At 40.5% G+C, this 26,352-nt stretch overlaps 1 protein-coding gene across 1 annotated transcript in view; it reads left to right on the top strand.

Moving 5' to 3' along the window:
* The first annotated feature begins 1,024 nt into the window (after positions 1-1,024).
* LOC138648140 (mucin-2-like) overlaps positions 1,025-26,352 on the top strand; it is a 35,114-nt gene continuing 9,786 nt past the window's right edge. The window contains exons 1-6 of the mRNA XM_069737645.1: positions 1,025-1,067; positions 2,298-2,363; positions 4,098-11,947; positions 12,025-12,086; positions 18,417-18,574; positions 19,280-25,152. Of these exons, the coding sequence (XP_069593746.1) occupies positions 1,025-1,067; positions 2,298-2,363; positions 4,098-11,947; positions 12,025-12,086; positions 18,417-18,574; positions 19,280-25,152 (14,052 nt within the window). The remainder of the gene's footprint in view (positions 1,068-2,297; positions 2,364-4,097; positions 11,948-12,024; positions 12,087-18,416; positions 18,575-19,279; positions 25,153-26,352) is intronic.

Here is a 26,352-nt window from a genome sequence, read left to right as displayed (position 1 = left end):
TTTTGGTCAGCCGGCCACTCATGGGAAGGATCACAACTGTTCCATGTTTTCACCATTTGTGGATAATGGTTCTCAATGTGGTTCAATGGATTCCCAAAGCTTGAGAAATGTCATTATAACCTGTTCCAGACTGATAGATTTTGTTTCTCATATGTTCGAGAATTTCTTTGGCTCATAGCATGATGTCTAGCTTTTGAGGTTCTTTTAGTCTACTTGACTTTGTCAGGCATGTCCTATTTAAGTGATTTCTTGATTGAGAACAGAAGTAGCAGCAATCAGGCCTTGGTGTGGCTAGGGAATGTGAACTCAGCTTCCCAAAGATGTGATAAACCACAGTTAATTTATGTTTTTTGGGAGGAGGGGGAGGCAAACACTTTTTCATACAGGGCCCTGTAGGTTTTGATTTCTTTTTCCCTTAATAATAAATACTTCAATTTAAAAACTGCATTTTGTGATTACTTGTGTTACCTTTGTCTAATATTTATATTTGTTTAGTGATCTGAAACATTTAAGTGTGACAAACATGGAAAAGAACAGGAAATCAGGAAGGGGGAAAACACGTTTACGCAACTGTACTTGTAAATTATAAATCACACCATTGTCAACCACTTGAATCTAAATGCAGCAGAATATTGCTATGATTGAATAGATCCAGATTAAAGAAGACTGGAAAGACAAAGCGCAATAGGGTCATATCGGGGTAAAATGGCAAATATAATTGTCTAATGGTGCTCAGCAGGTCGGGTTGGGTGCACACAACCACTGATAACGCTTAGGCTGCTGCAGACCTACGAAAGGATGAAAGTGCAGGTAACCCGTTCGCTTCTCCATTACCTGTACTATGTTTGCATAGAGGCATGGACTTAATGAACGTCATGGTCTTTTTTATGCATTATACATTTATTACACGCATAATCTTAAAACCTATTGTATGCATATTGTAAGTATTGCTATTGACTTTCCATTTAACCCTGGCAGATACTGGGGGTCCGCGAATGAGAAAGTCTGAGACCCTGATCTCAGAATGAGCTGGAAATTACAATCCAGTCTCTGGCTTCTTCTAACAGGTAAGAGAAAGAATTGTCATGAAGGTGAAAAACAGATGATGGGAATAAATCTATATCTCCTCCGGGAATCTGAGCTATGAGGAGCTGCTTGATAGGGTTCATGCACGGACGAGCTGTATATTACATAGATAAAAGTAGTTCCATCACAGTCTAACACAATAGTAGATCTTAAAGATCAACAGTATCTTGGTTCTTGTTACCCCTCAGTAACTAACAGCACATGGACATGGAAAGTTATCCTACACTGTGAGGACCCCACATAAAAATTCTTTACATCTCATCTTACAGGATCTCTTTGATATGGACGGGGTTAACAACAGTCGCGCCTGACCTAGGAGCAGCTTTAATTTGCATTTATTTATAATTCATTTATAATATTATGCAAAAGAGCTGTAAAACTGCATGATACAATGTAACCAAAGCGCCCTCTGCTGGTTAGTGTCTGAAATTCTTGCCATTTATATTTATAAAACAAGAGAGAGGTCCATCAATAATATTGGCAACGTTAACTTTTCAGAAAACTATCACTTAATCAGTAGGAGAGTATGAATATAAAGTATCCATGTGAGGCACGACAGGACATTAGTTATCAGCTTACCCCTCTGGCCATGTACCCCTGTTTTTGTGTCTAATGTGGCTTAACTACATAACATTGGGTGAGATGAAACCTTTTTAATGGCACAGGTATCATTGATCACTTTATCATCGTATATTTGTGATTTTACTCTTTGCCGATCACCTTGTCTGTGTTACATTTCAGCGTTTTTTGAGCAGAGCTCTTTTGCCATTACGTTAGGTTTTAACTATTGAAATGATTGATTCTACTTTCTATTGATACTCTCCTGCTGATCAAGCAATTTATACTCAGTGTTATATCACCCAAAAATATGGCTGTAAATGTCTCCGGAGGCTGTTAGCTCTGGAAATATATGATATAAAGTAGAGATTAAGAAGACAGGGAATTTTCTGCAGTTTCTGTCTCTCAACTCAAGGATCGTACAATCGTCGTCCTCGAAACAATTTGTTTAACTGCATTGAGGTTTTATAGTAAGATTAGCTAAATCCTTTGCATTATATTAATTAAAAAATATAATGCATGATGAAAAGGGACATGACAAATTCAGCTGTAGGATTGTGATAGAAGAATAAAGACTGAACAAAACATAGGAACAAAACAATAGTAATATCAACCATTACCATCATGACATTTATTCTTTTTGTCATATACAGCCTTGTGTACCGAGGCCAGAGCACAAACCGCTCCTGTGGAAGTCACCTCAAACTCTTTCATTACAAGTAAGTGGAGCTTACTCCAATGATCACATTAAAATACAGTAAAATGTAAAAACAGAAGTAATTAAATGCCAAAAGAAAGATCAGCTTAACATTCCATGAATTCATCTTGCATCGAAAACATTGGATATCCTTTAAATCTTTGGAGTACGGAGCAAAATAGCAGAGACAGAACAGGCAGAAAAAGTTGGGGTAGGCCAGCACTCAGCATAAAAAAAGTGAATTCTTCTTTATTTAATAAAAATACACGATAGAAAATTTTTAAAAAGAAATATCTCCTCATCGTTAAATTGCCATGTGTGTTTTATGAAGTCATTAAGTTTTAATTTCTGCGGTGCACTATGACATGTACTTCTCATGTGCCCAAACCTAAAAAGTGAAATGTAAAAAAAAAGAAAAACCATTTGGTATTGCTACATGTTTAAATGTTTAAACTAATAGGATATGCAAATATTTATGCCATATGACGAATGCTGAAACAGGTAAAAAACTAAAAAAGTTTGAATTTGCACCTTTTTCAGTTCCTGCAATTCCCTCAAAAAATGTAAAAATAATGTATTAAAATGTTGAATGCACCCCAAAATGGTATACGGTAGGTTCATAGACGGAAAAAATAAAAAGTTACGGGTATCGGAACATGGCGACGCAAAGCAACTTTTCTATGAAGGATACATTTCTGAATATTTATTTTACTACTTAAAAGCATATTTACCATTCTGATAATTGTACTTATCTTCTAAATTGGAGAATAATTTTGCCAGGTCATTTTTACAGGACAATTAATGCCATAAAAACAAAAATCTATAAATTGCGGAACGTTACCTTTTTACCATTTCATAGCACTTGGAATTTTTTTTCTTGTTTAAAACTTCAACTTATCCTATAAAAAAAAACAATCCCTCGTGAGGAAAAATAAAAACGTTATGCCTCTTGGAAAAATGGGAGGTAAAAAACACAAGCACACCCCCAAAAAATACCCAAAGATTAATCTTCCAAAGCAAAAGCTAACAGATTATTGTGCAGCTAAAAAAGTAATTTATCCATTTGCATCAAAGGAGTACAAAAAATGCAACTTTTGTAAGGGAGGGCACTATTATATATAAATGTAGCATCCATTCTTGTGATGCTTTTAAGGGATTTTATCAAAATTTTAAAATATCCCTCAGTGATCCTGAAAATGAGGCTCTACAGAGCCCCATCTGGATGGGGCGGTGGTCTAGTATGAGCCCCTCCACACTATTCATTGTCTGCGACACTGCCAAAGAAAGTCAAGTGCAGTGCTCATCTATCTCTACGGAGCCCCAATCCTGGGGTCGCTACCGTCAGACCCAAACAACCAATAATTTACCCAACATAAGAAAAACCAACAGCTCATCACACCTGTAATGGGTTCATCCAAGGTGCTCAGTAGCTTGAGCAGAGCATCTCAATATATATAGGTATCATTTTAATCAGTATAACGGCGCCAATCTGACACGGTCTGTAGGTTACCATACACAATCCTGCTGATAGGTTCCCTTTAAAAAGAACCACAGGCAGTATTCATTTGACACTGGCTGTACGATTACAGTCAGATATGTTTTACTGCAAAATGCCGTGGTATTTCAGAGTAAATATCCTTCAAAAAAGCCAGCCAGGGAATATGTATCTCAGCTATATAGTCTTAGACGAGTCAATGATCGGCTTATCCCTGCCCCTATCCCTTTGACTGACAGATCTATCCTTATGTACTCACAGAACCTTCAACTACCATAGAACTAAGAACAACCACTGAGCTGTCAAATACTACAAAAATAAGAACACCGGCAAAGCCAAAAGCCACTACAAAAACAACAGAACCAGCAAGAACTACAAAGCCCCGCACAACGACAGCAATGCCACCAACCATTAATGAACCTCCAACAACTGCAAAAGTAACAATAACAAGAGAAACTCCAACAACAGAGCCACCAATTACAGAAACTCAAAGAACCACAGAGAACCCAAAAACTACAGAAGAAACAACAACCACAGAGCCACCCACAACTACAGAACCTGCAAAAACCACAAAGCCATCAACTGCAGAAGATGCAACTATCACAGAATCACCAACTACAGAACCTTCAACAACAAAGGCACTAACAACTATGGAATCACCAACAAGTACACACCCTCTAACAACCACAGAGCCATTAATAACTACAAAGATTATCACATCCATAGACTCACCAGCAACTACAGGATTTACAAGAACCACGGAAACACACCAGCCACTGCCAATAGGAACAGAACTTCTATCCACCTCAGAACCAAAAACAACCAGAAAATCTCCAACAACAGAACCTCCATCTACAGATCTACTAACAAACAGAAAGCCACTCACAACAACCGTAATGCTTCCAACCACCAATGAACCTGCAACAATTACAAAAGTAGTATCAACAAGAGTAAGTCCGTCAACAGTGCCACAAACTACAGAAACTCCTTCAATGCCACCACCAACTACGGAATATCCAACAATCTTAGAGCTACAAATGACTGCAAAACCTCCAACAACCACAGACTCACTGACAACTAGAGTACCTTTAACAACTACAGATGTTCCAACAACTACCAAATATCCACCTACAGGGGCACCAACAACTACAAAACCTCCAAGAATCACAGACTCACAGACAATTTCAGAACCTGCAACAACCATAGAACCACCAGCAACCACTGAATTTCCAACAACTCCAGAGCTGCAAATGACTACAGAACCTTCAACAACTACAGACCCACTGACAATAACAGAACCTTCAACAACTGCAGAGGCTCCAACAACTACCGAACATTTAACAACTCCAACAGGTAGACTGCTACCAACAACCACTGAGACTCCAACAACCGCAGAGTCACCAATTAGAGAGCCTCCTATAACCACAAAGTCATCAACAACTACAGAAATGCCAAACACTAAAGAGACACCAGCAACTGGAGAACTTCAAACAACAGTAGAGCAAGGAACTACTAAAGAACATGCAACAATGTCAGAGCCACCAACAACTATGGAACTTTCAACTACCGCAGAGGCATTGTCAACTAAAGAGCCTCAAACAACCATAGAGCCACCAACGACCACAGAATCATCAGCAACTACATTTCCAACAACAGTTATAGAATATCCAAAAACTACAGAGGCACTGACAACTACAGAACCTCAGCATACCAAGACCACAGTGTCCCAAACGACAACAGGACCTCCAACAATCACAAAGCGACTAACAACTGCAAAATATCCAACAACCACATGGCCACCAGCTGTTGAAACTGCAACTACAACAAAATCACCAAGAGAAACTTTAACAACAAAGCCACTAACACTTATGAAGTCACTAACAGCTACACACCCTCCAACAACCCCAGAGCAATCAACAACTACAGAAACTCCAAGAACTACAGAGCTATCAATATCAACAAAACCTCTAACCACCTCAGAACCAGAAACGACTACAGAATCTCCAACAGCAGAACCTCCATCTATATATCTACTATCAAACAGAAAGATACTCACAACAACTGCAGTGCTTTCAACAATCACTGAACCTGCAACAATTACAAAATTAACATCAACAAGAGGAACTCGAACAAAAGTGCCACAAACTACAGAAACTCCAACAAGGCCACCAAGAACTACAGAATATTCAACAATCCTAGAGCTACAAATGACTACAGAACCTCCATCAACCACAGATGCACTATCAACTATATCTTTTATAACCACACAGCAATTGACAACCACAGAAACTTCAAAAATAACAAAAACTCCAACAACTACACAGCCACCAACTGCAGAACCTCCAACACATACAGAGGCACTGACAACTACAGATCCTCAAAGATCAACAGAGCACTCAACTACTACAGAACGTCTAACAACTTCAGAGCCACCAAAAACTATGAAACCTCCATTTATTACAGTGGCATCAGCAACTACAGGACTTCCAACAACAATAGAGCCACTAATGACAACAGGACCTCCAAGAACCACAGAGCCACTGACAATTTCAGAACATGTAACAGCCACAGAGCCACCAACAACTACTGAATTTCCAACAACTCGAGAGCTAAAAATGACTACAGAATTTCCAACAACCACAGATTCACTGAGTAATAAAGTACATTTCACAACCACAGAGCCACCAACTGCAGAACATTCAACAGCTAAAGTGGCCCTAACAACTACCCAACATCTAACAACTACAGAGGTACCAGTACCTACAGAAACTCAAGCAAGCACACAGCCACCAACAACCACAGAGACTCCAACAACCACAGAGCCACCAACAACTACAGAACCTTCAACAATTACAGTGGTTTCAGCAACTACCGAACATCTAACTACAGAGGTACCAATAACAACAGAAGCTCTAGGATGCATACAGCCATCAACAACCACAGAGACTCCAACAACCACAAAATCACCAACAACTTCAGATGCTGAAACAACCACAGAGGCAACAACGACTACAGAATTTCCAACAACTCCAAAGCAAAAAATGATTACAGACTCTCCAATAACCACAGATTCACTGAGAAATAAGAATAATAATATACATTCCACAAACATGGAGCCACCAACAACTGCACATCCTTCAACAAACACAGAGCCATCAACAACTACAGAGCTTATAACTAAAAAGCAATCAACAACTACAGAACCTCCTCAGACCACAGAGCCAAAAACAACTAGAGAGCTTCAAGTAACCACTGACCAACAAACGACAGGACCTGCAGCAACCACAGAGCTACCAATAGAAGTAGTAGAACCTCCAAACACCTCAGAACCAGCTACTAAACCAAGTACAGAAACTCCTACAACTACAGACCTGCAAACAATTACAGAACCTCCAACAATCATAGACTCACTGACAAATACTGTGCGCCTAACAACTACAGAGGTTCCAACAACTACCAAATATCCAACAACTACAGGGGCACCAACAATTACAAAACCTCCAACAATTACAGACTCACTGACAATTTCAGAATCTGCAACAACCATAGAACCACCAACAACTACTAAATTTCCAACAACTCCCGAGCTACAAATAACTACAGAACCTTCAACAACTACAGACCCACTGACAACTACAGAACCTTCAACAACTGCAGAGGCTCCAACAACTACCAAACATTTAACAACTATAGAGGCACCGGTAGCTACAGAAACTCCAACAACTACACTGCCACCAACAACCACAGAGTCACCAATTAGAGAACCTCCAACAACCACGAAGTCATCAACAACTACAGAAATGCCAACAACTAAAGAGACACCAGCAACTCGAGAACTTCAAAAAACAGTAGAGCAAACAACTACTAAAGAACATCCAACAATGTCAGAGCCACCAACTATGGAACTTTCAACTACGGCAGAGGCATCGGCAGCTACAGTACCTCAAACAATCACAGACTCACTGACAACTACAGAATACCCAACAACCACACAGACATTGAGAACTACAGAACTGCCAAGAACTACAGAATCACCAACTACAAAACCACCAATAACCACGGAATCACCAACAATTACATTTCTAACAGCTTTAGAACATTCAAAAACTACAGAGGCACTGACAACTACAGAACCTCAGCATACCAAAACCACAGAGTCACCAACGACAACAGGACCTCCAGCAATCACAAAGCGACCAACAACTCCTAAATATCCAACAAGCAAAGGGCCGCCAACAGCTACAAAATCTTCAAGAACCACACAGCCACCAAAAACTGCTGAAGCTGCAACTACAACAGAATTAGCAACAGAAACTTTAACAACAACAAAGCCACTAACAACTATGAAGACACTAACAGCTACAAACTCTCCAATAACCCCAGTGCCATCAACAAATGCAGAACCTCCAAGAACCACAGAGCTATCTATATCAACAAAACCTCTAACTACCTCAGAACCAGAAACAACTAAAGAATCTCAAACAACAGAACCTCCATCTACAGATCTACTAACAAACAGAAAGGACCTCACAACATCCGTAATGCTTCAAACCATCACTGAACCTGCAACAATTACAATAGTAACATCAACAAGAGAAACTCCAACATTAGTGCCACAAACTACAGAAACTCCAAAAAGGCCACCAATAACTACAGAATATTCAACAATCCTAGAGCTACAAATGACTACAGAACCTATATCAACCACAGACACACTATCAACTATAGAACCTTCTATAACCACAAAGCAACAGACAACTATAGAAACTCCAGCAAACACACAGTCACCATTTGCAGAATCTCCAACAACTATAGAGGCAGTGACAACTACAGAATCTCATACAGCAACAGAGCAATCAACAACTATAGAACCATCAACATCTTCAGAGTTACCAACAACTATGGAACCTCTGACTATTCCAGAGGCGCCGACAATTACAGAACATTTAACAACCAAAGAGTCACCAATAACCACAGAATCTCTAGCAACCACAAAGCCACCAACATCTGCAGAAACTGCAATTGCCACAAAATCATCAGCAACGACAGAATCTCCAACAACCACAGAGTCACTGAAAACTACAGAACCTCCAACAAGTACACAGCCAGTGACAACTAAAGAACTGCCAACAACCACAGATCCATCAGCAACTACAGAATCTAAAACAACCAACAAGCCATTTACAAGCACAAAGTCACCTACAAACACAGAGTCAAAAGCTACACAAACTCCAAAAACCACAGAGCTTAAAAAACAACCAATAACAACTAAGTCACTGACAAGTACAGTACTTCCATCAGCCATACATACATCAACAACAACTGCAGAGACTCCAACAACCACAAAGTCACTAACAACTACAGAATCTCTAAAAAACACACACTCACCAACAACCACAGGAGTAATAAACACATATTCAACAACAAACCCAGAATTAGTAACAACCACAAAACCTCTAACAACCACAAAGTCCCCTACAAGAAAAGAACTTTCAACAACCACTGTGCCACTGACTACTACAGATCTAACAGCTACACCGGCAACAAAAATTACAGAACATTTAACAAAAGCAAAGACGACAAAAACTACAGAGCCTCAAACATCCACAGAGTCACAAATAACTACGGGACTTTCAAAAAACACAGTGCCTCTAACAACAACTGAACCTGCAGCCAAAGAGCCACCGACAACCCCAAAAGTAACACCAATAACAGAGCTTCCATCAACTACAAAGTCACCAACAATGACAGAAACTGCAAGAGCTACAGACCCAGTGACAACTACAGAACCTCCAACTACCACAAAGCCACTCGCAACTACAAAGTCACTAACAACCACAAAATCAAAAGATACACAAACTCAAGCAAGCACAGAGCCACCAACAACTAAAACACATCCAATAACCTCTAGGCCACTGGCAACTACAGATCCTTTAACAACCCCAGAGACACCAGCAACTACAGTATTTTCTACAACCACAGAATCACCAACTACAGAATCTCCAACAACCACCAAGCCACCTACAACTACAAAGTCACCAACAAACACAGGGTCAAAAGGTACACAAACTCTATCCACCACAGAGCCACCAAGTACTAAAAATCATCCAATAACCATAGCTACAGAACTTCCATCAGCCATATGTACATCAACAACTACAGAGCCTAGAACAACCACAGAGTCACAATCAGCTTCACAACCTTTAAAAACCACAGAACCACCAACATTTACAGGAGTAAAACGCACACAGTTAACAATAAACACAGAAGTATTAACCACCACAGAGCCTCTAACAACTACAAAGTCATCATTATCTACTGAATATCGTGCAACTACATTGCCACAAACAACTGCAAACCCCACAACCACAGAATCACTAACTGCAGAGTCACTGTATCACTCAAAATCCACAGAGCCACTGACAAGTACAAATACACCAAAAACTACACATCTACTTGCAGCTACAAAACTTCCAAAAACCACAGTACCACTTATAACTACAGAACCTTCAACAATCACATTGCTACCATTAAATACAGCACCTTCAAGAACAAAGCCTCATTTAAGTACCAAACCTCCAACAACTGCAGAGCCACAAAGTACAAGAATAACAATCACAAAGCCAACAACATTAAAATTAGTAAACACAGAGCCTCTGAGCAACGCAAAGTCGCTGTCAACTACCGAATCTCTTACAACTACTAAGCTACCAACAACTACAGAAACTCCAACAACTACAAAATCTTCAATAGCAACAGAGATACCAGCAACTGCAGAACTTCCAAACAGCACAGTACCAACAACACCTAGAGAGCCTGCGGCAGACATACTGACAACTACAAAATCTCAAACAATCATAGAGCCATCAACAACTACAGAACTTTCAACAATCACAAACCCACAGACAACTGTGGAAATTCTGACAACCACAAAACCACAAACAACTATAAAACTTCCAAAGGCCCCTAAAACACCAGCAACTACAAAACCTCCAACAACCATAGAGCCACCAACAATTACAGAACCTTTAACAACCACACAGTCACAAACTGCAGAGCTTCCAACAACTACACAGGCACCTACAACTATAGGCTCAACAATAACTACAGAATCAAAAGCAACAGAACATCCAACGATCACAGAGCTAGCAACAACGTCAACATTTCCAACAACCACTGAGTTACTGAAAACCATAAGGCCAACAAGTACAGAACATCTAACAACAACACAGATGCCAACAACCACAGAGTCACAAACAACAACAGAACCTCCAAAAACCACAAAGCTGTCAACATCTTCAGAACCTTCAACTACTACCATAGAATTACCAACAACATCTACAAAGACAATAACAACTCCAGAATTGGTAACAACCACAGGGGATCCAACTGCCACAAAGTTATCGACAATTACAGAACCTTTGACAATTTCAGAGCTATCAGCAAATACAGAACCAACAACAGCACAGCCACTGACAACTACAAAGGCTTTAACAATCACAGAGCCACCAAAAACAGCAAATTCTCCAACATCCAAAGAGCCACTGACAACTTCAAACTTTCGAACAACCACAGAGCCCCCAACACTTACAAAGCCTCCAACAACCGCTGAGCCACCAACAACTATGGAACCTCTAACAACTGCACAAACTCCAACAACTATCGCTTCAACAATTGCAGAGCCAATGATAAGTAAAGAATCTCCAACAACTAAAAACCCTCTACTAACTACAGAGCCTTCAACAACCATACAACTATTGACAACTACAAAGCCTTCAACAACCACAGAACCACTGACAATTACAAAATCTCCAACAACCACAGCGCCACCTAGAACTACAAAGATACAAACCACCACTGAACCTATAACCTTCACAAGATTTCCAACAACCACTAAGCCACTACCAACTACAGAACCTCAATCAACAACAGATCGCTCATCTACTCTTGTAGTAAGTACATTACCCTCATCAGCTGAATTCACAACAAGAGCTGCAGGACCAAACATTCGCCCACTAACAGTAAGAATTATAAACAGAAACTTTACTGAAAGTCTCAAAAACAAGAGTTCAGATGACTATAAGAATATGTCTTCTACATTTACAAACAAGGTAACCAATTTAACCTCATTTATTACCTTTCTATTCCATTTTACAAAACAATGTCTCATGCCCTCTTTTTTTAATAGTTTTTTCCTGTCCTGCTAGAAATATTCCCAAACCTTGTTGAAATCCAAAATGTAACATTTTCGTAAGTATATTATTTATTTATTTAAAACAAATAAAAGTTAAGATAGGCTGTAACTGTGTGCTGCTAGATGTCCGCAAATGTTTTGTTGCCAGAGTTGCTGTCAGGCCAATGCATTTAGTATTGCTCTAAGGCTATGTTCACACGTTCCGTTTTTTCACCCTTTTTTATGATTCTTTAAATGCAAATTTTCAGCTGCGTTTTACAGTACCAGCAAAGTCTATTAGATTTCAGAAAATCATTCACATAGCTTGCTTTTTTTATGTCCTCAGTATTTTGTGAAATACCTTGTTTTTTTTGCAAAATGCAGCATGTTACTTCTTTCAGCGTTTTTACAGCGTTTTTCCCCATAGAAATCAATGGGCAGCTGCAAAAACGCAGCAAAAACACAATTATCAGGTTTTGCTGAGCTTTTAGTGAAAAAAAGCAGGTACAGCAGCATGTATATGATTTAAAGGAAGCGCCAGTGTTATACCTTATACATAAGTATGTGAAACCCATTTATTTTTGTGATTTTTTGATGCTCATTGCAGTTGAGGATGGCAGTTTAGGATTCATACAATTTAATAAGATTAGTATAGTTTAATTAACCCCTTTACCCCCAAGGGTGGTTTGCACGTTAATGACCGGGCCAATTTTTACAATTCTGACCACTGTCCCTTTATGAGGTTATAACTCTGGAACGCTTCAATGGATCCTGGTGATTCTGACATTGTTTTCTCGTGACATATTGTACTTCATGACAATGGTAAAAATTATTTGATAGTACCTGCGTTTATTTGTGAAAAAAACGGAAATTTGGCGAAAATTATGAAAATTTCGCAATTTTCCAACTTTGAATTTTTATGCAATTAAATCACAGAGATATGTCACACAAAATACTTAATAAGTAACATTTCCCACATGTCTACTTTACATCAGCACAATTTTGGAACCAAAATTTTTTTTTGTTAGGGAGTTATAAGGGTTAAAAGTTGACCAGCAATTTCTCATTTCTACAACACCATTTTATTTTAGGGACCACATCTCATTTGAAGTCATTTTGAGGGGTCTATATGATAGAAAATACCCAAGTGTGACACCATTCTAAAAACTACACCCCTCAAGGTGCTCAAAACCATATTCAAGAAGTTTATTAACCCTTCTGGTGCTTCACAGGAATTTTTTGAATGTTTAAATAAAAATGAACATTTAACTTTTTTTCACAAAAAATGTAATTCAGCTCCAATTTGTTTTATTTTACCAAGGGTAACAGGAGAAAATGGACCCCAAACATTGTTGTACAATTTGTCCTGAGTATGCCAATACCCCACATGTGGGGGTAAACCACTGTTTGGGCGCATGGCAGAGCTCGGAAGCGAAGGAGCGCCATTTGACTTTTCAATGCAAAATTGACTGGAATTGAGATGGGACGCCATGTTTCGTTTGGAGAGCCCCTGATGTGGCTAAACATTGAAACCCCCCACAAGTGACACCATTTTGGAAAGTAGACCCCCTAAGGAACTTATCTAGAGGTGTGGTGAGCACTTTGACCCAACAAGTGCTTCACAGAAGTTTATAATGTAGAACCGTAAAAATAAAAAATCATATTTTTTCACAAAAATTATCTTTTCGCCCCCAATTTTTTATTTTCCCAAGGGTAAGAGAAGAAATTGGACCCCAAAAGTTGTTGTACAATTTGTCCTGAGTACGCGGATACCCCATATGTGGGGGTAAACCACTGTTTGGGTGGATGGGAGAGCTCGGAAGGGAAGGAGCGCCGTTTGACTTTTCAAAGCTAAATTGACAGGAATTGAGATGGGACGCCATGTTGCGTTTGAAGAGCCACTGATGTGCCTAAACATTGAAACCCCCCACAAATGACACCATTTTGGAAAGTAGACCCCCTAAGGAACTTATCTAGAGGTGTGGTGAGCACTTTGACCCACCAAGTGCTTCACAGAAGTTTATAATGCAGAGCCGTAAAAATAAAACAAAATTTTTTTCCCACAAAAATTATTTTTTTAGCCCCCAGTTTTGTATTTTCCTGAGGGTAACAGGAGAAATTGGACCCCAAAATTTGTTGCCCAATTTGTCCTGAGTGCGATGATACACCATATGTGGGGGGAACCACTGTTTGGGCACATGGGAGGGCTCAGAAGGGAAGGAGTGCCATTTGAATGCAGACTTAGATGGAATGGTCTGCAGGTGTCACATTGCGTTTGCAGAGCCCCTAATGTACCTAAACAGTAGAAACCCCCCACAAGTGACACCATTTTGGAAAGTAGACCCCCTTAGGAACTTATCTAGATGTGTGCTGAGCGCTTTGACCCACCAAGGGCTTCACAGAAGTTTATAATGGAGAGCCGTAAAAATAAAAAAAAAATTTTTTCCCACAAAAATTATTTTTTAGCCCCCAGTTTTGTATTTTCCCGAGGGTAAAAGGAGAAATTCGACCCCACAATTTGTTGTCCAATTTGTCCTGAGTGCGCTGATACCCCATATGTGGGGGGGAACCACTGTTTGGGCGCATGGGAGGGCTCGGAAGGGAAGGAGCTCCATTTGGAATGAGGACTTAGATGGAATGGTCTGCAGGTGTCACATTGCATTTGCAGAGCCCCTAATGTACCTAAACAGTAGAAACCTCCCACAAGTGACACCATTTTGGAAACTAGACCCCCTAAGGAACTCATCTAGATGTGTTGTGATATCTTTGAACCCCCAAGTGTTTCACTACAGTTTGTAACGCAGAGCCGTGAAAATTAAAAAAAAAAATCTTTCCCCCCAAAATTATTTTTTAGCCCCCAGTTTTGTATTTTCCCGAGGGTAAGAGGAGAAATTCGACCCCAAAAGTTGTTGTCCAATTTGTCCTGAGTACGCTGATACCCCGTATGTTGGGGGAAACCAACGTTTGAGCGCATGGCAGAGCTCGGAAGGGAAGGAGCGCCATTTGGAATGCAGACTTAGATGGAATGGTCTGCAGACGTCACATTGCGTTTGCAGAACCCCTAATGTACCTAAACAGTAGAAACCCCCCACAAGTGACCCCATATTGGAAACTAGACCCCCCAGGGAACTAATCTAGATGTGTTGTGAGAACTTTGAACCCCCAAGTGTTTCACTACAGTTTATAACGCAGAGCCGTGAAAATAAAAAATCTTTTTTTTCCCCACAAAAAATATGTTTTAGCCCCGAGTTTTGTATTTTCCCAAGGGTAGCAGGAGAAATTGGACCCCAAAAGTTGTTGTCCTATTTGTCCTGAGTACGCTGATACCCCATATGTTGGGGTAAACCCCTGTTTGGGCACACGGGAGAGCTCGGAAGGGAAGAAGCACTGTTTTACTTTTTCAACGCAGAATTGGCTGGAATTGAGATCGGACGCCATGTCGCGTTTGGAGAGCCCCTGATGTGCCTAAACAGTGGAAACCCCCCAATTATAACTGAAACCCTAATCCAAACACATCCCTAACCCTAATCCCAACAGTAACCCTAACAACACCTCTAACCCTGACACACCCCTAACCCTAATCCCAACCCTATTCCCAACCGTAAATGTAATCTAAACCCTAACTGTAACTTTAGCCCCAACCCAAACTGTAGCCCTAGCCCTAACCCTAGCCCTAACCCTAATCCTAACCCTAGCCCTAACCCTAGCCCTAACCCTAGCCCTAACCCTAGCCCTAACCCTAGCCCTAACCCTAGCCCTAACCCTAACCCTAGCCCTAGCCCTAACCCTAACCCTAGCCCTAACCCTAGCCCTAACCCTAGCCCTAGCCCTAACCCTAGCCCTAACTCTAACCCTAGCCCTAATGGGAAAATGGAAATAAATACATTTTTTTAATTTTTCCCTAACTAAGGGGGTGATGAAGGGGGGTTTGATTTACTTTTATAGCGGGTTTTTTAGCGGATTTTTATGATTGGCAGCCGTCACACACTGAAAGACGCTTTTTATTGCAAAAAATATTTTTTGCGTTACCACATTTTGAGAGCTATAATTTTTCTATATTCTGGTCCACAGAGTCATGTGAGGTCTTGGTTTTTGCGGGACGAGTTGATGTTTTTATTGGTAACATTTTCGGGCACGTGACATTTTTTGATCGCTTTTTATTCCGATTTTTGTGAGGCAGAATGACCAAAAACCAGCTATTCATGAATTTCTTTTGGGGGAGGCGTTTATACCGTTCCGCGTTTGGTAAAATTGATGAAGCAGTTTTATTCTTCGGGTCAGTACGATTACAGCGACACCTCATTTATATCATTTTTTTATGTTTTGGCGCTTTTATACGATAAAAACTATTTTATAGAAAAAATAATTATTTTTGCATCGCTTTATTCTCAGGGCTATAACTTTTTTATTTTTTTGCTGATGATGCTGTATGGCGGCTCGTTTTTTGCGGGACAAGATGACGTTTTCAGCGGTACCATGGTTAGTTATATCTGTCTTTTTGATCGCGTGTTATTCCACTTTTTGTTCGGCGGTATGATAATAAAGCGTTGTTTTTTGCCTCGTTTTTTTTTTTTTTTTCTTACGGTGTTTACTGAAGGGGTTAACTAGTGGGCCAGTTTTATAGGTCGGGCCGTTACGGACGCGGCGATACTAAATATGTGTACTTTTATTGTTTTTTTTTTTTTATTTAGATAAAGAAATGTATTTATGGGAATAATATTTTTATTTTTTTTTCATTATTTTGGAATATTTTTTTTAATTTTTTTTTACACATTTGAAATTTTTTTTTTTTACTTTTTTACTTTGTCCCAGGGGGGGACATCACAGATCAGTGATCTGACAGTTTGCACAGCACTCTGTCAGATCACTGATCTGATAGGAGTGCAGGCAGCTTCACAGTGCCTGCTCTGAGCAGGCTCTGTGAAGCCACCTCCCTCCCTGCAGGACCCGGATCCGCGGCCATCTTGGATCCGGGGCTGGAGGGAGCAGGGAGGGAGGTGAGACCCTCGCAGCAACGCGATCACATCGCGTTGCTGCGGGGGGCTCAGGGAAGCCCGCAGGGAGCCCCCTCCCTGCGCGGTGCTTCCCTGTACCGCCGGCACATCGCGATCATCTTTGATCGCGGTGTGCCGGGGGTTAATGTGCCGGGGGCGGTCCGTGACCGCTCCTGGCACATAGTGCCGGATGTCAGCTGCGATAAACAGCTGACACCCGGCCGCGATCGGCGGCGCTCCCCCCGTGAGCGCTGCCGATCGCATATGACGTACTATTGCGTCCTTGGGAAGAAAAGCCCACCCCACATGGACGCAATAGTACGTCTAATGGCAGAAAGGGGTTAAATTAGTGATGTGTAAGAAGTAAACTTTGGCTGACCAAGGTATGACATTTAGCAATGTATATGGCTGACCATAGTGTAAAAGTAAACAGTGTCCTACAAACTCAACTCTGTCAATTTCTTAGGTAAACTATTACAGACCAATTCATCTCCACCACTGTTACATTTTGAAAAACAAAATGGTTTTATGATTTCACATATACCTTGCATTGATGACCTGTGTTCTTCCTTCTGTGGCGGAAGCAAAGCTGAAATTTGGGATCCTGAAAAATGCAACAAAAATGCAGCAAAACCTGCTTTTTGTAAGCAGCTTTTTTACGGCCAAGAGAGCAGGTCTTCGTATAGAAAAAAAAATGGAGCAAAAATGCATCATGTGAACATAACCGAAGGGTATGTGCCCATGTTCAGGAATTGCTGTGGTTTTGACCCTGCATGTTTATGCAGGGTCAAAACCGCAACAGCCAGTGGATGGGATTTCTAGAAATACCATGTCCACTATGTGTGTATGTGCGCCTGCGATCACCCACAGAAACTGACATGCAGCCCATCTTTCAGGGCCGTAGTATGTCAGTTTCTCTTGTGGAGACGCTGGTCTCTGCAGCAGAAATGTCATCAATAGAATGTATTGAATGTGGTAAGAGGAAAGAGGTTGGGAAAAAAGTATTGAACAACTTCAGTATTGTCGATTCAACTCATTTAGCGGCCTGAACTCAGCGCATGTAAATACAACCGAAATGCTTCTGTGTGATGTGCAATATGTTAGCATTTGGGGCCCCATTTTAAACTTTGCCTAAACGTAGGGCCCCACTTTGCCTAAAACCAGCCCTGCCTACAAGTGTACAAAGATATTATACAGTCACCATGTGACAAGTGAGCCTGTGTAATTTCAAATGCCAGGACTGAATTTTAGTCCCAGTCCGGCCCTGCACATAACACAGCCAAATATTGAAATGGTACATAATGATGATAATGTAGTAAGTTTAGCTGAAGACCTATTGTATAGCACCCCACTTGTTACACTGATCAGCATAGTATTACTACTTCTTTATGTGACATTGTATTCTGTGTTTAGGAGTGGATCTGTGCTTGTGGACATGTTGCTGGTGTTTAAGAACGGGACTCAAGTTCCTTTATCTGAAGATTTGATTAAACAAATATATGAACTGTTAAAAACAATCAATTCTGATCTAGCAGACTTATTGTTGGATGCTTCGAGTGTTGAATCCGCAGGTGAGTGATTAGTTCCTATTAATAGCCATAAAAGAAATGAAATGTTCCCATGAGAGCCAAGTGATAAGTAGTAAAGGAGGGGAATTGTTTTTTTTCTACATGTTCTGAGTGCAAGTGGAAGTGCCAATAAGCCGCATTGATACCTTTGGAAAGTGTGCCAACTTGCAATATTAAACTACTGCAATTATGGTTTTTAAAAGACATACATGTCAGAAATTCAAGTGGATTTTCAATAAGATTTTCAGTTCTGATACTGCTTTTGATGTGATTTTTGGCATGATTTTTCAGACATTTTTCTTGTTTTATTTTTTAAGCGTTTTGAAATCAATGTAAGGTGTAACACTAACGACAACGCATTAAAAAGTGATGTAACTTTTTTCTTCTGTATGGCTTTCAAAACCATGTATAAATAGTGTCCAATATAAACAGTAGTGTGGGTGTCCCATTACAAAAAAGGGGCAAGTTTCCAATGTCAAAAATCTATTTAAAGGAAACTCTGTGTGAACATGACGCTGTATTTTGGGGATATGCTTAAAAAAAAAAAAAAAAAAGCCTGGTTGCTTCAGAACATTGAATAGACTCTCACGTGACCTGTAAATATCTTTTGGTTGCTATGCAAATAGATATGTTTTAAAGAGATCCATTTGCTAATGAATGTGTTTTTTTCCAACTAATGTGAGGATATATATTTATTTCATTATCAAGGTGAAACAATAAGCCTAAATACAACAACTCCTGCTTCAATAAAAAGTATTATGCCAACAACACAGTATTTAGCAAGCATTGAGGCACAAACAATGTCAGAACCTCCAATAACACAAAGCATACCAACAACTACAAAGCTTCCAACAACAAAGTCACAAAAAATTACAGAACCTGCAAAAACCACAAAGTCTCCAACAACTACAGAAGCTCCAACAATAGAGCCACCAACAACTGCAGAACCTCCAACAACCACAGAGCTACCAATAAATACAGAACCTCCAACCACCACAGAGCCATCAACATCTACAGAGTTTCCAAACACCTCAGTGCTACCAACAACTGCAGAATCTCTTACCACAGTGCCACCAACACTTACAAACTTTGAAGTAGCCACAGAGGCACCAACAACTATAGACCTTCCCACAACTACAGAGCCACAAAAAACTACAGAACCTCCTACAATAAGACAGCCAGCAACAACTACAGATCCTCCAACAACCACAGAATCATCAACTACAGAGCTTCCAACAACCTCAGAGCCACCAACTTCAGAACCTCCAACAAGCAAAGAGACATCAACATCTACAGAGCTTACAACAGAGCCACCAACTAAAGAACCTTCAACAACCAAAGAGCCGCCAACAACTACAGCACTTCCAACAGCCACAGAGCTATCAACAACTACAGAGCTTCCAACAACCACAGAGCCACATATAACTTCAGAACCTACAAAAAGCACAGAGACGTCAACATCTACAGAGCTTACAACAGAGCCTCCAACAACTATAGAACCTCCAACAACTACAGGGACAGAGCCTCCTACAACTGCAGAACCTCCAACAACCACAGAAACAGCAACAACTACAGAGCTTCCAACAACCACAGAGCCACCAACTTCAGAACCTCCAACAAGCAAAGAGACATCAACATCTACAGAGCTTACAACAGAGCCACCAACAACCGCAGAGTCACCAACTACAGAACCTCCAACAACCATAGAGCCATCAACTTCAGAACCTTCAACAAGTACAGAGCCATCAACATCTACAGTGCTTCCAACAACCACAGAGCCACCAACAACTTCAGAACCTCCAAGACGCACAGATACGTCAACAGTTACAGAGCTTACAACAGAGCCTCCAACAACTAAAGAACCTCCAACAACCACAAAACCACCGACAACTACAGAACCTCCAACAACCACAGAGCCATCAACTACCACAGAGCCATCAACTATAGAGCTTCCGACAACCACAGAGCCACCAACTTCAGAACCATCAACAAGTACAGAGCCTTCAGCATTTACAGAGCTTCCAACAACCACAGAGCTACCAACAACTTCAGAACCTCCAACAAGCAGAGAGACGTCAACATCTACAGAGCTTACAACAGAGCCTCCAACAACTATAGAACCTCCAACAACCAAAAAGACATCAACAACTACAGAGATTCCAACAATCACAGAGCCACCAACAACTTCAGAACTGACAACAAGCACAGAAACATCAATATCTACAGAGCTTACAACAACCATAGAGTCACCAACAACTTCAGAACCTCTAACAACTACAGAGCTTCTAACAACCTCAGTGGTACCAACAGCTACAGAATCTCTAACCACAGTGCAACCAACTGCAAACTTTGAAATAACCACAGAGGCACCAACAACTATAGAATTTCCAACAACTAGAGAGCCACAAACAACTACAGAACCTCCTACAATCATAGAGGCAGCAACAACTACAAAACCTCCAACAACCCTAGGGCCATCAACTACAAAGCTTCCAACAACTACAGAGCCACCAACAACTTCAGAACCATCAGCAAGTACAGAACCGACAACTACAGAGCTTCCAACAACCACAGAACCACCAATAACTACAGAACCTCAAACCACCACAGAGCCATCAACACCTACAGAGTTTCCAAACACCTCAGTGCTACCAACAACTGCAGAATCTCTTACCACAGTTCCACCAACTACAAACTTTAAAATAACCACAAAAGCACCAACAACTATAGACCTTCCCACAACTACAGAGCCACAAAAAACTACAGAACCTCTTACAACAACACAGCTAGCAACAACTACAGAACCTCCAATAACCACAGAATCATCAACTACAGAGCTTCCAACAACCTCAGAGCCACCAACTTCAGAACCTCCAACAAGCAAAGAGACATCAACATCTACAGAGCTTACAACAGAGCCACCAACTAAAGAACCTTCAACAATCAAAGAGCCACCAACAACTACAGCACTTCCAACAGCCACAGAGCTATCAACAACTACAGAGCTTCCAACAACCACAGAGCCACGAATAACTTCAGAACCTACAAAAAGCACAGAGACGTCAACATCTACAGAACTTGCAACAGAGCCTCCAACGACTATAGAACCTCCAACAACCACAGAGCCTCCAACAACTGCAGAACCTTCAACAATCACAGAACCATCAACAACTACAGAGATTCCAACAACCACAGAGCCACCAATAACTTCAAAATCATCAACAAGTACAGAACCGTCAACCAGAGAGCTTACAACAACCATAGAGTCACCAAAAACTTCAGAACTTCTAACAACTACAGAGCTTCTAACAATCTCAGCGGTACCAACAACTACAGAATCTCTAACCACAGTATCACCACCTACAAACTCTGAAATAACCACAGAGGCACCAACAACTATAGAGCTTCCAAGTCCAACCACTAGAGAGCCACAAACAACAACAGAACTTCCTACAACCACAGAGCCAGCAACAGCTACAGAAGCTTCAACAACCACAGGGCCATCAAGTACAGAGCTTCCAGCAACTACAGAGACACCAACAACTACAAACTCTGAAATAACCACAGAGGCACCAACAACTATAGAGCTTTCAAAAACTATAGAGTTACAAACAACTACAGAACCTCCTACAATCATAGAGACAGCAACAACTACAGAACCTCCAACAACTACAGGGCCATCAACTACAGAGCTTCCAAAAACCACAGAGCCACCAACATCTTTAGAACCTCCAATAAGCACAGAGCCATTAACATCTATAGAGCTTCCAACAACAACAACAGAGCCACTAACGACTACAGAACCTCCAACAACCACAGAGCCACAAACAATTAAAGAATCTCAAACAATCATAAAGCCATCAACTATAGATCTTCGAACAACCTCAAAGCCACCAACAAGACCAGATCCTCCAACAACTAAAAACTCTGAAATAACCACAGAGGCACCAACAACTATAGACCTTCCAACAACCTCAGCACCAACAACTACAGAACCTATGATAACCACAGAGCCATCAACAATTACAGAGCTTCCAAAAACCACAGAGCCTCCAAAAACCACAGAGCCACCAGCAACTACAGAACCTCCAACAACCACAGAGCCATCAACTACAAAGCTCCTATCAACAGAGCCACCAACAACCTCAGAGCCTCCTAAAACCAAGGAGACAGCAAAAACTACAGCAGCTCCAACAACCACAGAGCCATCAACTTCAGAGCTTCAAACAACCACCGACGCAATAACAACTACAGAAATAACAACCACAAAGCGATCAACAACTACAGAACCTCTAGAAGCCACAGAGCCACCAACAGCTTCAGAACCTCCAACAAGCACCAAACCATCAACAGAACTACCAACAACTACAGATTTTCCAACAAATTCAAAATCTGAAATTGCTACAGAGGAGCCAACAATTATTGATCTTCCAGCAACTACACAGTCACCAACAACTTCAGAACCTCCAACAACCAAAGAACCACCAACTACAGAACCTCCAACAACCACAAAGCCATCAACAACTACAGAGCATCCATTAACAACTTCAGAGCTTCCTAAAACCACAGAGATAGCAAATATTACAGCACATCCAACAACCACAGAGTCATCAACAACTTCAGAGCTTCAAACAGTTACAGAGCCAATGACAACTACAGAACCTCCAACAACCACAGAGCCACAAACAATTACAGAATCTCCAACAACTACAAAGCCATCGACAACAGAGCTTCCAACAATCTCACCAACAACAGACTCTCCAACAACCACAAAATCTGAAACTACCACAGAGACACAAACAACTACAGAACATCTAACAACCACAGAGCCAACAACTACAGAGCTTCCAACAAAAACAGAGCCACTAACAACTTCAGAATCTCCAACAGCCACCCAGCCATCAACCTCTACAGGGTTTCCAACAACACCAGAGCCACTAACTACAGAACCCCCAACAACTACAGAACCATCAGCAAATTTGGATCTTCAAACAACCACTGAGCCACCAATAACTACAGATCCCCCAACAACTACAGAACGCCCAACAACCACAGAGCCATCACTAATTTTAGAGTTTCAAATAACCACTGAGCCTCCAACAATTACAGAATCCCCCAAATCAGAGCCACCAACAGCTACAGATCTTCCAACAACCTCAAAGCCATCAATGGATCCTCCAACAACTACAACATCTCAAATAACCACAGAGGCACCAATAACTATAGAGCTTCCAGAAACCACAGAGCCACAAACAAGTGTAGAACCTCCAAAAACCACAGAGCCATCAACAACTACAAAACTTCCAACAACCACAGAGCCAACAACTACAAAGCTTCAAACAACCACAGAGCCACCTATAACTACAGTACCTCAAATAATCACAGAGCTACCAACAATTACAGAATCTACAACCAAAAAGCCATCAACAACTACAGATCTCCCAACAACAACAAAGTCACCCAGAACAACAGAAACTGTAACAACCACAGAGATAACAAAAACTACTGAACCTACAACTACTACAGTGCTAACAACACCAAAGCCATTGACAACTACAAAACCACTATCAAGCACAGAGGCACCAAAAACTGTAGAACTTCCAACAACCACAAAGCCACCAACAACTACAAAATCTCCAATAAACACAGAGCGACAAACAAGTATAAAACCATCAACAAGAACAGAGCCACCAACAACTACAGAACCTTTGGGGCTATCATCAACTACAGGGTCTCCAACAACCACAGAGCCAATGAAAACTACAAAACAACCAACTAACACAATGCCACCAACAACTACAAAACCTCCAACAACCACAGATACAACAACAACTAAAAACCCCCTAACAAACACGGAGCCACCAACTTCTACAAAATCCCCAACTACAAAGGCACCTACAACTGTAGAGCTTCCAATAACTACAGAGCCGCCAACAGCTACAGAACTTCCAACTACAAAATCACCAAATACAGAGCCTCCAAAAACCACAGATGCACCATCAACTACAAAATCTCCAACAGCCACATCATCTCATAGACCTACAGAAACTACAAGAGCCACAGAGCCAATAACCACCACTGAGCCTTCAACAACTCCAGAAGCTATGACATCAACAGAACTAATAACAAACACGGAGCCTCAAACAACTACAGAACAAATAACTACACAACTTCCAAAGACCACACAGGCTGTATCAACAGAACCTACAACAATTAGAAAATTTATAACATTAGAATCTGCCACAACCAAGGAACTCACTGCCACTTCATTAAAGACAATCGGCACAACACCAGGTGTAATTAATGAACCACATACCACTGGTTCCTTATCCAGAACAGTAGCCCCAACAAGCAAATTTATTTCAACTAGCACAATAATGGCAACAGAAGAGATTACTAATCCCAGCTCTGAAAGTTCAGTCAAATCTGAACAGTTAACTCAAAGTCTTCCAAGTAATAATGGAATTGATAATGTAACTGCAATTTTGACTTTTAAACTACCTGACAAAACATTTAGCAATAATCTATCTAACCCCAGCTCTCAAGAATACCGGCAGCTACAGAGAAATATAGTGCCAGCCGTAAGTACCATAATTACATCACTATACATAAAGGAGGAGATTGGAGACTAATGGTTTACATTTACTATTTTGATTATAACATGGAATAATTTACCATTGTTTCATATCAATTTATATTTATGTTATGCTGTATATTATTATCATCATCATCGCTGTCCAGTTTGACCACCCCTTCATAGAAGGAAATCCCCCAGTCCAGCTGTTAGCTGTTATCACTGGGAGGAACTCATTGTAGTTTCTTAGGTCACAGTTGCAATCATGATTATTTAACCCCCTTTGCAGATTGAGTTTGTAAGGAAAATGTACAAACTTTCTGCTGTTTACAATAAATTAATCAAGAACTTACAAAGAATGCGGGCAAGGCACAAAGGTATACAGGCAAAAGTCTTTTTTTATTGAGGAATAAATAAAAAAAGAAAAAAAAAAATATATATATATATATATATATATATATATATATATAAAATGTTTTCTTGCATAGCACTCGTCCGTATTCCACGCTAGTGTGACTCCGGCCTTAAACTTATTTATTGAACACTGAGCTGCTACATGTATATATGTCTGTACACTCTTTATACATTGGTATCCTTCTGTAATATTGAGACTGGAACTATGCACTTTATACAGTTGTGACTACTTTTGTATTTATTGACTTCCTTGTATACATATACATATATTTATTTTTCTGCATCATGTCAGTGGCTTTTTGGTCTGTTCACAAGCCATGATTATCTTATGTCTTACCTTTTTATATATATATATATATATATATATATATATATATATATATATATTTGTATATACTGTGTATATAATGTAAGGATTTCACTCACTCAGCTGCGACGGCTGACACTCAGGAGACGTGTTCCTTTAAAGTTCACTGGGTTTATTGCTTCATAAACCATGTAGCAAATAACAGAAAGCAAAATGGGCCTTTGGTTCAGGCAAAGAAACGCAAGTGTCCAGTTCATCCGGCTCAGTCCTGAAGCCGTAACACACTCAGGAGGGTTTCACCTCCACACATATCTGCTGTGTAAAGGATTAGCCAGTCTTATAAAGAGCTAACCCCACCCAGTAACCCATCACATGATTAGCCATGTGGTCTGACATTACCACAGGTCCTGAAACACATATACAAGATTATGTGCAAGAAAGGAATACTCCGGGCTACATTACAGCAACCAGGCACTTATGTGGCAC

The sequence above is a fragment of the Ranitomeya imitator genome, chromosome 8 (genome assembly GCF_032444005.1).
Source record: "Ranitomeya imitator isolate aRanImi1 chromosome 8, aRanImi1.pri, whole genome shotgun sequence".
Taxonomy (NCBI): Eukaryota; Metazoa; Chordata; class Amphibia; order Anura; family Dendrobatidae; genus Ranitomeya; species Ranitomeya imitator.
The sequence above is the reverse complement of the archived record's forward strand: the minus strand, read 5'-3'. Positions and strand labels throughout refer to the sequence as shown.